Source organism: Bombina bombina, chromosome 4 (assembly GCF_027579735.1).
Source record: "Bombina bombina isolate aBomBom1 chromosome 4, aBomBom1.pri, whole genome shotgun sequence".
Classification (NCBI taxonomy): Eukaryota; Metazoa; Chordata; class Amphibia; order Anura; family Bombinatoridae; genus Bombina; species Bombina bombina.
In genome coordinates, this window is record NC_069502.1 from 860726594 (window position 1) to 860744010 (window position 17417).

The 17417-nt window shown below is 37.3% G+C and overlaps 1 protein-coding gene across 1 annotated transcript in view; it reads right to left on the reverse strand.

Annotated features, from left to right (window-relative positions):
- LOC128657999 (uncharacterized) overlaps positions 1-17417 on the reverse strand; it is a 302915-nt gene that overhangs the window by 226969 nt on the left and 58529 nt on the right. Inside the window, exon 6 of the mRNA XM_053712439.1 lies at positions 11736-12834. Within this exon, the coding sequence (XP_053568414.1) occupies positions 11736-12834 (1099 nt within the window). The remainder of the gene's footprint in view (positions 1-11735; positions 12835-17417) is intronic.

Consider the following 17417-nt stretch of genomic DNA (forward strand, 5'->3'; position numbering starts at 1 on the left):
TACATGTAGTAGAAAGCCAAACCAGTACTGAATCGAGAATCAGTAGAGGTAATGGTACATAAGAGTATATCGTTGATCTGAAAAGGGAGGTAAGAGATGAATCTCTATGACCGATAACAGAGAAACTATGAAATAGATCCCGTAGAAGGAGACCATTGAATTCAAATAGGCAATACTCTCTTCACATCCCTCTGACATTCACTGCACTCTGAGAGGAAAACTGGGCTCCAGCCTGCTGCGAAGCGCATATCAACATAGAATCTATCACAAACTTACTTCACCACCTCCATGGGAGGCAAAGTTTGTAAAACTGATTTGTGGGTGTGGTGAGGGGTGTATTTATAGGCATTTTCAGGTTTGGGAAACTTTGCCCCTCCTGGTAGGAATGTATATCCCATACGTCACTAGCTCATGGACTCTTGCTAATTACATGAAAGAAAAGATGACTGAACATACCTTGTAGCAGTTAAGCCTGCAAACTGTTCCCCCATACTGAAGTTTTCTGGTACTCCTCAGTCCTTTGTGGGAACAGCAGTGGGTTTTAGTTACAACATGCTAAAATAATTTTCCTCTCAGCAGAATTCTTCTTCACTTTCTGGTTGAGAGTAAATAGTACAAACCGGCACTATTTAAAAATAACAAACTTTTGATTGAAGATATAAAAACTACATATCTAACACCACATTCATTTTACCCTCCCGTGGAGATGCTACTTGTTAGAGCGGCAAAGAGAATGACTGGGGGGTGGAGCCAGAGGGGGAGCTATATGGACAGCTCTGCTGTGTGTTCTCTTTGCCACTTCCTGTAGGGAATGAGAATATCCCACAAGTAAGGATGAATCCATGGACTGGATACACCTTGCAAGAGAAATTGACTTTTTACTATTTTTTATTTATTTATATATATGTTTTAAGTCACATGTGGCTAGATTACAAGTTTTTGTCGGTAATGGTGTGCGGTGTTAACGAATATTTTTTCTCACCGCTCACTTAAGACAACGCTGGTATTATGGGTTTTTCCAAACCCGGCGTTATCTGCAAAAAAGTGAGCGGAGAGCAAAATTTAGCTCCACATCTCACCTCAATACCAGCGCTGCTTACGATAGCTGTGAACTAGTAAAACGTGCTCGTGCACGATTTCCCCATAGGAATCAATGGGGCAGATTCGGCAGCAAAAAAACCTAACACCTGCAAAAAAGCAGCGTTCAGCTCCTAACGCAGCCCCATTGATTCCTATGGGGAAACACATTTTATGTCTACACCTAAAACCCTAACATGAACCCCGAGTCTAAACACCCCTAATATTACACTTATTAAAACCATAATCTGCCGCCCCTGACATCGTCGCCACCTGCATAATATTATTAGCCCCTAATCTGCCGCTCCGGACACCGCCGCCACCTACATTATACTTATGAACCCCTAATCTGTCGCCCCCAACATCGCCGACACCTACATTATAGTTATTAACCCCTATTCTGCCGCCCCAATGTCGTTGCAACCTACCTACAATTATTAACTCCTAATCTGCCGCCCCCAACATCGCCGCCACTATAATAAAGTTATTAACCCCTAAATCTATGTCTAACCCTAACACCCCCCCAACTTAAATATAATTTAAATACATCTGAATAAATATTCCTATCATTAAATACATTTTTCCTATTTAAAACTAAATAAATACTTACCTATAAAATAAACCCTAAGATAGCTACAATATAACTAATAGTTACATTGTAGCTAGCTTAGGGTTTATTTTTTATTTTACAGACAACTTTGTATTTATTTTAACTAGGTGCAATAGTTGGGTGGGTTTTAGAGTAGGGTTGGGTGTGTGGGTGGTGGGTTGTAATGTTGGGGGGGTATTGTATTTTTTTTTTACAAGTAAAAGAGCTGATTACTTTGGGGCAATGCCCCGCAAAAAGGCCCTTTTAAGGGCTATTTGTAATTTAGTGTAGGGTAGGGATTTTTTTTATTTTGGGGGGCTGTTTTATTTTATTAGGAGGATTAGATTAGGTGTAATTAGTTTAAACAAATTGTAATTATTTTATTATTTTCTGTAATTTAGTGTTTGTTATTTTTCGTAATTTAGTTTATTTAATTTAATTGTAATTAATTGTAGTTAATTTAGGTAATTTATTTAATTATAGTGTAGTGTTAGGTGTAATTGTAACTTAGGTTAGGTTTTATTTTACAGGTATATTTGTATTTATTTTAACTAGGAAGTTATTAAATAGTTAATAACTATTTAATAACTATTGTACCTAGTTAAAATAAATACAAAGTTGCCTGTAAAATAAAAATAAATCCTAAAATGGCTACAATATAACTATTAGTTATATTGTAGCTAGCTTAGGGTTTATTTTATAGGTAAGTATTTAGTTTTAAATAGGAATAATTTATTTAATACTAGTAATTTTATTTAGATTTATTTAAATTATATTTAAGTTAGGGGTGTTAGGGTTAGACTTAGATTTAGGGGTTAATAACTTTATTATAGTGGCGGCGACATTGGGGGCGGCAGATTAGGGTTAATAATTGTAGGTAGGTATCGGCGATGTTAGGGACAGCAGATTAGGGGGTTAATAAAATTTAATTATTGTTTGCGAGGCAGGAGTGCGGCGGTTTAGGGGTTAATATATTTATTAAAGTGGCGGCGATGTCCGGTCGGCAGATTAGGGGTTAAAAATTTTATTTAAGTGTTTGCGATGTTGGGGGGGGGGCTCGGTTTAGGGGTTAATAGGTAGTTTATGGGTGTTAGTGTACGTTTTAGCACTTTAGTTAAGAGTTTTATATTACGGCGTTAGCCCATAAAACTCTTAACTATTGACTTTTAAATGTGGTAGGAGAGGGTGTACAGCTCACTTTTTCCAAGACTCATAATACCGGCGTTAGGAAAATCCCATTGAAAAGATAGGATACGCAATTTACGTAAGTGGATTTGCGGGATGCTCGAGTCGCGGAAAGAAAGTGAGCGGTACACCTGTACCTGCCAGACTCGTAATACCAGCGGGCATTAAAAAGCAGTGTTGGGACCTCTCAACGCTGCTTTTTAAGGCTAACGCAAGACTCGTAATCTAGGCGTTAGGGTTTTCACTTACAAATAACACAATTTCTAACAGTAAAACAACGAAACCAACAAAACAGAACAAAAGAGAATTGTGTTCTATCAGGGGACTCTGTACCCCAACCAACGACACTACATAACATGTCTGCCCTTAAATGACCGCTGCAGGATAGCCCCCACCAAGACTAACATTACTTCCACACCGGCAATACTATCAGTGCTCCTACAGGAAATAAAGCTGTCTAACCAGGACTTATCCTAAATCATATACTTCCAGAAACATTTAAACATATACCAGATAATTATGTGTCATCTTAGGGTGTCACAAGTTTTGTCGCCTACAAAACAATTTACACTAAACAAATTTTCACATTTACAAAAAAACAAAACAAGAAATAAAAACAATTTACACAACACATAACATTAATAAATCTTAGAATAAGATTGAGCGAGGTTACAACTTGTATGTTATAAAATGATGACAGTTATTTATGTGATATATGCAATTGTTAATTTATATATGATATCTCAATATGTAGAAGATTTATATGTATATGGGTCCTTTTTCTTTTCTCAAGGATAATCATGTCCCAGAATGATGGTTATTACCTTTTTATTTTTTGATGTAAATATTGTCATTGTTGAGGTGCCTTGTAATATGGACGAAAAATACATAGGTAAAAATTTGTTCTTTTATTTTTTGATTGTTATGTAATATGTATCTCCTTTTTGTGCTGAAGATATTGGCACCTCAATAAAAAGTATATATATATATATATAAAAAAGAACATTAATGAATCAATAAGAGAAGCCTCTTAGGATAGCGTCACCCAGAACGCTAAACAGCTCTGTCCTCTTACCCATAGACACTCAAGTACTGTTACACTGAAAGCAAAAATGCTCTTACCATTCTAAAGACCGGTCTTAATTGAGTGCCCCTGGGAGCAGAAAGTTGTTGCCACCTAGGCTGTCATCTGGGATGTGCTATCCTGTTTGTGATGCCATGTGTTAGTGATATTCACTTTGAACTGAATAACTCTTCAGACCACGACAGGTTAAAGAGTGTTTGTGTATTGAAAACACACTGCAGTGAGGCGAGAAAGAATACAAGGTTTTCTCTGGGGGGGGGATCAGTTCCCCACCCAGGTATTCATACACAGGAGACAGGGCATTCCTGATCTCCATATCTAGGCTAATACAGTTCATGACTGGCTAGCTAAGAAATTCAAGGGTTTTTCCAAATATGGTTACAACATAAACAAAGTTTAAGTCAGCAATTATTATTCAGTAGGTATTACTATGTCTGACCATATGTAAAAAAGGGCAAAGGACCCTAGAGACAGGTTAGCTAATGTCTGCTTTCTGAGACGAACCTAGTGTCATTCTATTTGCTAGCTTCCCTAATGTATGTGATGGCATACATTCATTCATATACACATACATTTTTTCACAGATATATTTGGCATACCAGGGTACTAAGTAATTTAGGTGTTCACTGATACAAGCTGAAATGCAAGAATTTAGACAAGGATAGAAGAATATTAGATTTACAAAAAACAGACATACATTTAGAACTAGCTATAGTTTATAGCTCCCATTCACGCAAACTGACCCCACTGACTGTGTCTAGTTAAAGGGACAGTATACACCAATTTTCATATAACTGCATGTAATAGACACTACTATAAAGAATAATATGCACAGATACTGAGCTAAAAATCCAATATAAAACCGTTTAAAAACTTACAAGCTCCAAGTTTAGCTCTGTTAAAAAGGTAGCTAGAACCACTTTTAGTGGGAAATATCAGATACTCCCCCTCCTCACCCTTCATATGAAAAGACTCTTTACACAAACAGGAGCAAGCTGGAGTAGGTATACGTCAGTATTCGCCTAAAACTTTGGGGCTTGGTTAGGAGCCTGAAAATCAGAGCAAAACTACATTTAAAAAAAAAAACAAAAAAAACTGTATGGGCTATATAAATAGATCTACATAACATTTATGCAAAGAAAAATCTAGTGTATAATGTCCCTTTAACCCCTTCTGACCTGACTAAGCACTGCAAGGAAAAAAAAGAGACATACATTGTTTTTTTACAACAGAGGGTTTGTTGAAGAATACATAGTTCTTAACACTTATTTTCTGTAGATCTGTATTATTTACAGTATTTCCTTTCAGAAGAAATATTATAGACGTAAAACTCAAAATATATGAATTCACAGAGATATAATATTATAGAGCGCTAACACCAAATAGCAATTGTATACAGATTTTCAGTATAAATGTAGATCTGGTAATGCTTTAACAAAATACACAATAGTAACGCACTATTAGTTTATCAACAAAAGGATATCAAATGTGTAGAAGTCCTCAGAGAGCTGAGCGTATTACACACACCCAAATGCAGGTGATAATTTCCTCCTATGATACAAAATAGGACTAGGGAACCCTATAGATGTGCGCTTATATAAAGAAAAAAGTCCAGACCAGGGAGTGCTTGAAGGACAGATACTCGCAATGGCGGCCGCTCTCCCAGAAGAAGTAGTCAAGTGAAGATCCTGTAGAGACAGAAAAGGAGGCGCCACATTGAACAATATCCTCAAGACTAATAACAGAGATGACAAACAAATGGCAACTCACATGAGAAGGGGCACAAACAGTGCCATCAACAGCAGGCCGGGAACTCTTAGTCGTCTGACAGACTCACTCTCGGTATCTGTGGACCGGTCACGTGGTGGCATCTTACCAACCAGGAAACGTCGGGCACCAGCGCCTTCGATACCTGCACCAATCAGCTGGAACAGAGCCAGGGGGGGGGGTGTGAAGGGCTAGATTTGCCTCTTGTATATATATGATATAAACACGGCAAGCCCCACACACAAGCTAAAGTAGATTTATTTACAGAGCAAGGGTGAATATATAAAAAACAAGTTTATTAAAATCAAGTTTAAAACACAGCCAACAATGCCGTTTCCACGGATACCGAGATTGAGTCTGTCGGGCGACTAAGAGGTCCTGGCCTGCTGTTGATGGCACGGTTTGTGCCCCTTCTCATGTGAGTTGCCATTTGTTTGTCGTCTCTGTCATTAGTCTTGACGATATTGTTCGATGTGGTGCCTCCTTTTCTGTCTCTACAGGATCTTCACATAATTTCCTCTTGCAGCTGTTCCCCAAGGGTTGCAGACACTGGTATGTACACAGAAAAGCTCTGAAAGAAAAAAAAAGGGTATCGTATTGTACACAGATTCCGGTCTGCTGTTACTTTTCTCTTCGTAGCTGTTAGTTTCCCATAAGCTGCCGTCTCCAAGATGTAGAGCTAGAGTCAGTCCCAACAGGCACACAAAAACAGCGTCTCCGTAAACTGGTATAGGAGTTGCCGTGATGTGTGAACAATCCACTACAGTCCAAAGTGGGCGTGGCCTTATGCGTTTCGTGGGTGTCCACCCACTTCATCAGAGGCTGCCCACCTGTTAATCTAGAGCCCTTTTAAAGGGCTGTCACCCATTAGTCCTGTAAGTGAATATCTGGGGAAATTCATTTAAGGATACAAAATGCAGGGGGTGGGACTAGCCCTTGATGTGAGTGGTCGCATAGTACAGCAGCTCCAGATAGAAGCCAATAATTTATACAGTTCCGACTGCTCAATCCAGTTCAATTTTCTTCAAATTAGAGGATGACACTTTAGAGGCTACAGTCAAAGAGAAGGAATCTGCCATCTGTTACCTCCGCAAAAACCTTACTAAGATCAACAAGGAGCAGCCATTTTCTCACGCACGTGGAGATATACCAGTACATGGGAGTTTATTTTACTGAACTCTGAAGCAAACATATTATGGAAGACATCTCTCTCAGGCTTCATACCCTCATTTTAGAGTATGGGGGCTTAATACTGCAATCGATAGACCAAGCGCTTCATAATAATGATCCAGAGGACATATACTTGGATAATACCAAGTCGGCAATAGAAACTGACGACAAACCATTCTGGCCAAATAGCTCCATGCTCTGCCCTAAGGACCAAATCCTGGACACAGTCGATACTATGACATCTACAAAAGTATCTTGCAGCTCTGAGGATATCCCCATCTTATTCACTAGTTACGCTATGGTGGATGCGGCCGAACCCCAGAAGCGAGAAGAGCATCCTGTCCATAAACAGAGGGATAAACTCGACAGAACCAATACTATAGAGGTGGACAACAGGTTCACTGAGCTAGAACAGATCGACTATACCTGTACGGACTCATACGAAGAGAATCAGCTGGATGGTATTATGATAAGCTTTAGCTCCTATGCTAACACAGATACATTCCGCCCCCAATTCTCCCTCTTTGACAGACATGATGACGGACCATCAAGAAGTAAAGCGCAGAGCCTGACTATCCTATTTGACACCTGCCAAACTCTAAATAGGGCAATCTACACCACACAAGGGAAAAGCTTGATCCTTGGGGAATGCACGACCAAGAGACACTTTCAGTCAGCAATAGAGTCATCTCCCTGGGGACAATATCTGGAGAGTTTATGTCATGCTACTGTGAGAAGCCATTCACCTTGGCCATCTGGTGTGGGATAAGTACTACACAGCATAGAATTACTAGCGGTATGGCAGGCCATACCTGCAAAGACAGTGACTCCAGCCTTAGATCTTTGTCAGCTTCTTATCCCACTACGTTATATGTGAACATAAGGAGGGGGTAAATACTGTAAGGCAATGTGTTCCTTATTATATGGACTTCCTCTATGCTTCAGGATTTATTCCTAAAGTCTCCTACCTTATAGAATTATTTTCTAGCTATTACTATTTACTAGCATACTAAACTATATGAAGGTCACATACCTAAGGCTCTGTTTAGTATCTATTTTTGTATTTCATGTTTGAATAATGAGGCCTAGTATATTATATGTTCCCTATAAATTTGACTAGTCTAATAGTCCAATTGTTCTTATATACAGTTTTAGACTTAAAATGCTGAGCCCAACTATGACAAAGGCTGTATATAGTTTGATAACTACAAGTTAAGCCTTATATGTTAGTCATTATAGCATATTTGATATGTCTTCAGACGCCTTCCCTAGGGTATGCTTTCGATGGGTGGTCCTGGTTAGCTGGGGTTTCATGCTGAAATGTTCTCTCAGATCTGCCCTATAGATATCCCTGAGGTTTGATTTTTTTTTTAATCTATAGATCACACCCAGTATAAGAGTCCATCTAATGGTACCATTCTATATAGGAACCATCTCTGTTGGTTGGAAATATTTTGGTTGTCATATGCGGCACTGGGGATATTCCTTTAAATGCTAGCTTCTTTAATATACTTTGCTCACTGTTACAAACATAGATAGCTTTATATACAACAAATCTCCTGGGTCCTCACTGATATAGTAAGACTATATGGGTTGAACGTGCTGAAGCAGCTATATAGAATTAACCTAAGCAAATCCTCTTAAGTCTGGTAAGACAAAAACATGGGGGTTAGTCCTGCCAAAGAGGTTTATTGTTAGTTGTAAAGGGCTAATCCTACACAGTACATAGCTTACACATTTATCAGCTATTAGGTTAGATAGCTGTCCTCACTAGTTGTTATTAATAGTTTTGTTATAGATTACACATTTTCACATAAATTACTTTTTCATTTTTTTTTGTGTTTTTTGTTAATATTTTTTGTTTTTTAGGGGATCTATATGCTTTCGGTAGTTGGGGAAGATTGAGACAATCTGTCTTCACATTTTTATTGCCAGAGTTATGGTAGACATTTAATAATTTAATGTAACTTCCCTAGAAATGTCCCTTTACGACACTAAAATGGAAACATTTCCAATATATTAATCAATCCCTTTTCTTTAAGTCCATCATTGCTCTAATCAGATTGATTTTATATGAGTCCTAATGGTGGCGTTTTGCTTCATATCTGTCTGACAAACTGTCAGCAACAAAAGTATCTGTTTGTTAGTATACCGTATATTTTTATGATGTGGGGTTGTTGGATGCATCAATTTGCTTATGTATGTTGTACGCTTCAGTTAATGACTAATCCCATTTACCGGAGTTCTCTATGATGTAATAGATTTAAGGTTAGGTGATTGGTTAAGATATATTTAAATATGATACGAGGTAATCTGTGTATATGCCTGAAGAAACGGTCTGCTCACTGAGAAACGCGTAGCACACTTTTTTATGCACATGTCTGTTTGTTAATATTTTTAATGTTTTTTAATTAAAGTGTCAATTTGTTTTACATAGTACTTCGTATCGTTTTTTTATCTTTTGTATCGAATGGATTGAACTTTTAGCCACTTCAGTGAGCTGGAGCGCTGTGAGACTCCAGTCTGCCCCTAATAGTACATCTGAGTGCTGCAGTGTTTGTGAGTATCAAGCGTGATTCATTTGATATCATCTGAGATCCCACTGATTTGCACTAGGATTTGTGTGTTGTATCCCTCTTCTCACTCATATTCAGTTTAGAGATAAAAGCCAAGGAAGGAGGAACCTGAACATCAACACGCTTTGTTCAAAACTCTGTCGGATCTGACGAGGTTAACATCAGTGAGCTGGAGCGCTGTTAAAACTTCAGCCTGTGCCCAATAGCACGACGAGTGCTGCCGTGTTTGTGAGTATTATAGGAGCAAGTTTTGTTTCTATTTTTGTAACTCAATTGATCTGCACAAGGAAGCGCCCCTTCTGGTTTTTGTCTTTCCAGACTTAAGAGGATTTGCTTTGGTCATCTATTTGTATCTGGAGGGAGCAGCTACTTGTGTTTGTTTCCTTTATCTGAGAAACTGTCTTCATACCATCTGTTGGCCACAAGGATATATTTAACCATTTGCTTACTGGATCTTCTGTTGGCGCCCCTGTATATTGGACTTGTTTCCTATTAGTTAAGTATAGAATTAACCTAGCCTGGTACTAAGAGTTTATTAGGAGTCTCTTAAATAATATATGTGCCCATACAATATATGTTATATGTTTGCACCATATTTGATAAAGATCTCATTTGTGTCTATAGAGCCTCTGACAGGACTAATATATGTACTATAGTATCTTCAATGGCTGACTGTATTTGGGCTGTGTTGTTAGCGGCACTGCCTAGATTATTTGCCAAAGGATAGATAGGAATGTTTATCATATTGCTACCCCTCCTTGACTTAGACCCTACCCCAATAGGGAGACCACTAATATAACCCTAAAAGTACCTTCATGGGACATTGATATTTCCAACCCCAAATAGCCTCCTGCCTTATATGCATAATACCCACTTTTAAAGTATCTAAAACGCTACTCTATAGATTGGCTTTAATTGTAGTAGAACTATTTTTGCCATTCCCTCGCCGTCCCCCAGATACTGCTTACCTTGTAAGCTTAGGAAAATGCATCCCTCAAAGCTATCTTATTTTCTATTTCCTCTGAAACTCCCCTAACATAAAAGTAACCTTCCTAAGGTACATGAGAAACTTTTTCCTATTTGGGGACCACATATCTCTAGCGGCCCGAATATATTAGAAGGGGATATAACTGTGTATTTATTGGTTAAAATATTTAAAAACAAAAGTAGGTTCTATATTATGTGGTAATAGTTTTTCATTAAATTACCATATTGTGATATATTTTCATACCATAGCACGATACAGTGTTATACAGCTAATCCTAACGATTATTATATTGTATTCTATAAAATTTCTGCTATTCCACACCCTATGTATATCCTGCTATATGATCCATTGATAACTGGATTGTTTGTACCACTTGAAATCCTCAATAAAAAATAGTTAAAAAAAAAAGATACAAAATGCACCAACAAGGGAGACAGATTGTTCATAAAAGAAAGGCTGCATATAAAAGAAGGGTGAGAGTAGGAATAACTCTAGTTTACAGGTTTTTTCACCTGTCAGCTGAAATCAAATTTTTATAGGGCATTACTTTAATATTTGTTTTCTCTGCATATAGTGTAGGTGACAGATGTTGTTTATTATTCCAATCTCTATTTCTATATGAAATAGAGATTGAAATAATAAACATCTGTCAGCAGGACTATATGCAGAGTAAAACATTTAAGAAAAAAGATATTAAAGTAATGCCCAATAAAAATGCGATTTCAGTTGCGAGGTGAAAAAACCCGTAAACACAAGTTCTTCCCACTCTCCCCCTTCTTTTAGAAGCAGTCTTTCTTTTATGAACAATCCGTCTTCCTTGTTGGTGCGTTTTTTATCCTTGAATAAATTTGCCCAGATATACACTTACAGGACTAATGGGTGACAGTCCTTTAAAGGGGCTCTAGGTTAACTGGTGGTCAGCCTCTGGCAAAGTGGGTGGACACCCACGAAATGAGTAAGGCCATACCCACTTTGGACTGTAGTGGATTGTTCACACATCACGGCAACTCCTATACCGGTTTACGGAGACTCTGTTTTTGTGAGCCTGAAGGTACTGACACTAGCTCTACATCTTGGAGACGGCAGCTTAAGGAAACAAAGAAAAAAGTAGCAGCAGACCACCTGTATACAATTTGGTACCTGCTAATACTATCCACCACGGACTCTTTTTTTAAGTTTTTAATGCTTTTTATATACCTCATATTCTTTTTATGAGGTTAAAATGTGTGAGTGTGCATTGTATATGATACGTTATTAAAGTTACATTGAACTTTTAATGCTATACAATTTATTTTCTTTCATAATTTCTTTCCTGTATGAATTTTCTGATGAATAATAAGATTTGATTTCCGAGTAAAACATTTCTCACACTCAGAACATGAAAACGCTTTCTCTCCTGAATGAATTTTCTGATGAGTAATAAGATGAGATTTCTGAGTAAAACATTTCTCACATTCAGTACATGAAAATGCTTTCTCTCCTGAATGGATTTTTTGATGAGTAATAAGATATGATTTACGTGTAAAACATTTCCTACATTCGGAACATGAGAATGGTTTCTCTCCTGTATGAAATGCCTGGTGTCTAATAAAATTTGATTGCTGAGTAAAACCTTCCCCACATTCAGAACAAATAAATGTTTGCTTTTCTGTATGGATTTTCTGATGAGTAATAAGATATGATTTCAGAATAAAACATTTCCCACATTCTGAACATGAGAATTTTTTTTCTCCTGTATGAAGTTTCTGATGTGTAATAAGATTTGGTTTCTGATTAAAACATTTCCCACATTCAGAACATGAAAATGGTTTCTCTCCAGTATGAATTGTCTGATGCACAATAAGTAGTGATTTCAGAGAAAAACATTTTCCACACTGAGAACATGAAAATGCTTTTTCTCTAGTATGAATTTTCTCATGAGTAACTAGACTTGATTTCTGAGTAAAACATTTTCCACAATGAGAACATGAAAATGCTTTCTCTCCTGTATGAATCTTCTGATGATCAATAAGAGTTGATTTCAGAGAAAACCATTTTCCACATTCAAAACATAAAAACGCTTTCTCTCCTGTATGAGTTTTCTGATGAGTAGTAAGATGTGATTTCTGTGTAAAACATTTCCCACATTGAGAACATGAAAATCGTTTCTCTCCTGTATGAATTTTCTGATGAGTAATAAGATGCGATTTCTGAGTAAAACCTTTACCACATTCAGAACATGAAAATGCTTTCTTGTCTGTATAAATTGTCTGATGTGTAATAAGACTTGTTTGCTGGGTTAAACATTCCCTATATTCTGAATATATGTTTCCTGCATTATTTCTTTGATTTTGAGAAAGACTGAAAGAAGCAGCTGTGCTCTGGCCATGACTGGGATCATCGCAGTCTCTGGATCTACCTGTTGGACAGAAATAGAATAGGAGCAGTTATTTATCAATGTCACAAATATCATTTTTTAAACATTATAAATGGTCTCTCTAACAAGAGTAAGTTATAACAAATGAAGCAATAACTTATTTTAAATTTAAGTGTCTACTAAAAGAGGAGGGGCTATAACACATACACCTTTCCCTAGCCACCATGCTAAGGCTTAAGGCAGTTACTGGACAATAGGGATTTTTTTTTTTTTTTTAAATTTCTTTTTATTAAAGAGGTTTCAGGAATACAGCATGTATTGAGATTCAAACACAAAAGAAAAAAAAACAAAATGGAACTTCAGCAGTTGTTCAATATCACATTCACTGAATTAACGAAAAATATGATAACTAATCAATACAAACTTAAACCTATGGTTACTCTCATTTACCCAGGTATCCTTGTGACATGCTGCCTGAATCCTCTTACAACTTTTCCCTTTTCCTTCCTTTAAATTCCTTAAGTTCCTCTTTATTTAGCAACGTTAGCGATACGTAGATACCCACTCCTTTGGGTAATAGTACCTTCAGAATAGTAACCAGATTTCCTCTCTTTCCTTCCCCCTCTGTTCCCCTCCCCCTCCCCCTATGCCCTTTCTAGGTATTTGGTATTGGTTGATGAGTTTAGTGTATTTAACTATCTTAACCAGTAATTCCTCTTGATACCAAGAATAAAAAAAAAAAAGAAAAAAAAAGAAGAAGAAGCATGATAATATAGATTTCCCTCTCCTCAACCCCCCATTCCTCCCCCCCCACGCTTCAAGTTATATAGACACTATTCCGTTCTCTCTCAATCTCTGTACACCAAAGACCATTCACCTCTCAGGTGGGCGTTAAGCATGTATTCAGTTTGTAGAAAGGGGAACAGTATCTGTTTTTGTTTTGGTGTATCTAGAGTTCTGTTTTTGTTTTGTTTTTGTTTTGGTGTATCTAGAGTTTTTATATAGCATTCCCATTTTTTAAGACACATCAGTGAACGCTGTTTTGTGTCCAATTGGGCATCATGTTGCTCAGTAAGTAGATGTATCCACAATTTGTGAATAAGGTGTTTTATCATAGGGCCTTTCCTCTCTATCCACAGAGAAAGAACACAATTCCTGGCTAGGAGGAAAATTAAAGATAGAATAGGACAAAGCCTATTGAAACTAGTATCCCAATTTAGGAAACAGATCGTCTCTAGCCCAATAGTGAGTTTATGTTTAAAGGTTATTAGTAGCGAGCATTGTAATCTGCTCCAGAAGTTGTTAATACGAGGGCAATCATAGAAATAGTGATATAAGTCTGGGGCAGGGACTACACATTTAACACACTGATTAACAATCGAGGAGTTCCAATATGAGATACGTTTAGGGGTAAGATAGTCTTGACTCAGCATACGAACCTGAGATTCTCTCAGTTGTGAGGATAAGGTAGCTTTTTTAGTCTTGTCTAGGCTTGATTTAAGAAGTGACGTAGTTATATTTCCAATCCTTAGCTTCCATTTGTCTAAGAGAGATTCTTGAAGTTCTGATACAGTTTTACGCAGTAAAATTTGATATATTAGTGTAATTGAGTATCGTCCACCTTTAAATGCGGTATGTATGGGTACAAATGGTGAAGGAGACCAGAAGTTTTTGTTTTTGTCTTTGAGATTGTTAATATAGTGTCTTGTCTGTAAGTAGGCAAAAAAAGTGAGTATGAGGTATATTAAATTGTTTATTTAATTCCTGGAAAGATTTCAGTGTTTGAGTAGACTGATCCAAAAAACAGCCAACCACGTTTAGACCCTTACTCTCCCATACTCGAAAAGGGGAAGAATCTGTGCCTGTAGGGAAGTCCAGATTTCCTATTAAAGGTATATATTTAGGGTCGGGTTGAGAAATACTCAAATGTTTAAAAGCTAACTTCCAAGCTCGTAGTGGATCCTTGTATAAGATGTTCTTTTTAACCTCTGGCGGGAGTTTACTATTGTACGTGTAGGGGAGAGAAGATATATTGATATCCCCCAGAACGGCCTGTTCTAAGTCTTTATGATAAAAATGTGCAGTGTTCAGCTGCCAATCGAATACCAGTCTTAAAAGGAGTGCCCAGTTATAGAGTCTAAAGTCTGGTAAACCCAGTCCACCATCAAGGTATGGAAGACGAAGTCTTCCCACTGCTATACGTGATTTTTTATTTTTCCAGAGAAAACGTTTAATAGCTTGGTTCAGTAGTAAGAGATCTTCTCTGTGGAGTGTAAAAGGTAGCATAGATAGAGTATATAAAATTTGTGATAGTGTAACCATTTTAATTAAGTTAATACGACCTGACAGAAATAGCGGTAGCAAGGACCAGCTATCAAGCTGCTGGGCACTATGTATGCATTGTTTGGTAATATTAAGCTGATAAATAAGGTTAGGATTCTGATGAAGAAAGATACCTAGATAGATTAGAGATGGGGTGGCTTCTTTAAAGGGATAAATTGTTCTACTATGCGACCACTTTCTTAACCATAGTATTTCAGATTTTGATATGTTTATTTTGTAACCTGAGAAGGTGCCAAACTCTTCTATAATATTGAGAATTTTGGGAATGGATTCTGCGGGATTATTTACAAAAAGTAACATATCATCTGCATAGAGTGCTAAGTGGTGATAAGAGTCCTTAATATTGATTCCTTCATATGTTTGACGTAGCTTGTGGGCCAAAGGTTCAAGTGCTAGATCAAAAAGAAGGGGCGAGAGTGGACAACCTTGTCTCGTTCCTCTTTGGAGGAGAATATCACCTGAATAAAAACCATTAGCCATTATTCGTGCCTTTGGTGCTGTGTAAATATTAGCAACAGCCTGTAAAAAAGGGCCCTGTATGTTAAAGAGTCTCATGGTCTTCAGAAGGTGTTGCCATTCAACGCGATCGAAGGCCTTCTCTGCATCCAGGGATAGCAGGAAGGCCTCCTTAACCAGTGTATCTGATTCATTTCTACTAGCCCAATAGTGATTAATTATATGTAAAACACTACGTAGATTCACGACAGAGGATCTGCTTGTGACAAAGCCAGTCTGATCTGCGTGTAACATAACTGGTAGGAGTGGTTGTAACCTAGAAGCTAATATTTTCATGTATATTTTGTAATCTGAGTTAAGAAGTGAAATCGGCCGATACGCTTCAGTCATTGTATGATCCTTATTTTTTTTTGGAATAAGAGTGATATTAGCTAATGAGAAAAATACCGATGGGGTGGCCTTTTCAATAAAATATGTATTGAACAGTTTAAGTAGAACCTCAGATAGCTGTGGTTGTAAAATCTTATAAAATTCGATTGGAAAGCCATCAGGCCCAGGAGTTTTCCCCAGTGCGAGGGAAGATATTGTGTTATTTAATTCTTGTATAGTGATAGGGGTATTTAAGTTAGATAATTGTTCTTGTGATAATTGGGGTAATCCAATATTTTCCCAAAACGATACCTTACTAGTCTGCTCACTATCTACCTGTCTAGTATATAATTGCTTATAGTAATCTTCAAAGCAGGTAAGAATATCCTGAGTTTTTGTGAAAGTTTTCCCTCTGTGAGAAATAAGAGCAATGTTTTTTTTTATAGATCTTTTATTTACTAAAGCGGCCATGAGCTTACCTGCCTTATTTCCGTACCGTAGATATGTGGCATTTCTTTTAAGAAGTCCCTGAGCTGCTTGACGTTTTACAAAGGTATCTAAAGATATCTTAGCTTCTGTATAGAGGTTAAAATGAAATCTAGATTTAGTTTCACAAAACTTCTGATATGTATGTGTTACCTCTTTACTCAAGGTAATAAATCTTGTTTGTGCTTTCCGGCGTACGTGTGCTATATATGAAACTATGTTGCCTGTTAACACCGCTTTAGCAGTCTCCCAGAGCAACTCTGGGGATGCGATATGTTCTTTATTGTCAGTGATGAAGTCTGTCCAGGCGTGCAATAAGAATTCACGAAAAGCATCTGACCTATATAGATGCATAGGTTATCTTAGTGTGTTTCTATTCGAAATTGGGCCATTGTAGGCAAGAGCAAATTCAACCGGTGCATGATCTGATAAAAAAAACATTATGTATTTTATCCGAGTGTACGTTCAGAATCAAAGCATCCGATATTAAAAATAAGTCTATACGTGAACTTGAAGCCCGCGCCTTTGATACACATTTAAAGTCCCTATCTGTAGGGTGTCTTAATCTCCAAATATCGCTAACCAATAGATCCGAACAGAGCCTAGAAAAGACTGATTTTTCAAATTTACCTGTCGAGCTACTGCCCATTTTTTTAGAACCTCGAAGACCCGACATCCTATCACACAATGGATTCGGAGTTAGATTAAAATCACCCCCAATAATCATATGTGCGCCCAAGAATGGCATCATTTTTTGAGTGAGATTATGCCAGAAAAGTTTATCTTTTTTATTAGGGGCGTATATATTGCATAAAATGTATATGTGGGTCTCTATCTTAGCTTGGACGATTAAATATGTACCCTCTGGGTCGATTATCGTTTGTAGAATATCAACTGATTTTCTTTTCCCAAACAGAATTACTAGACCTCTACTAGCCTTAGTGTACGATACATATTGGAGCTCACTTACC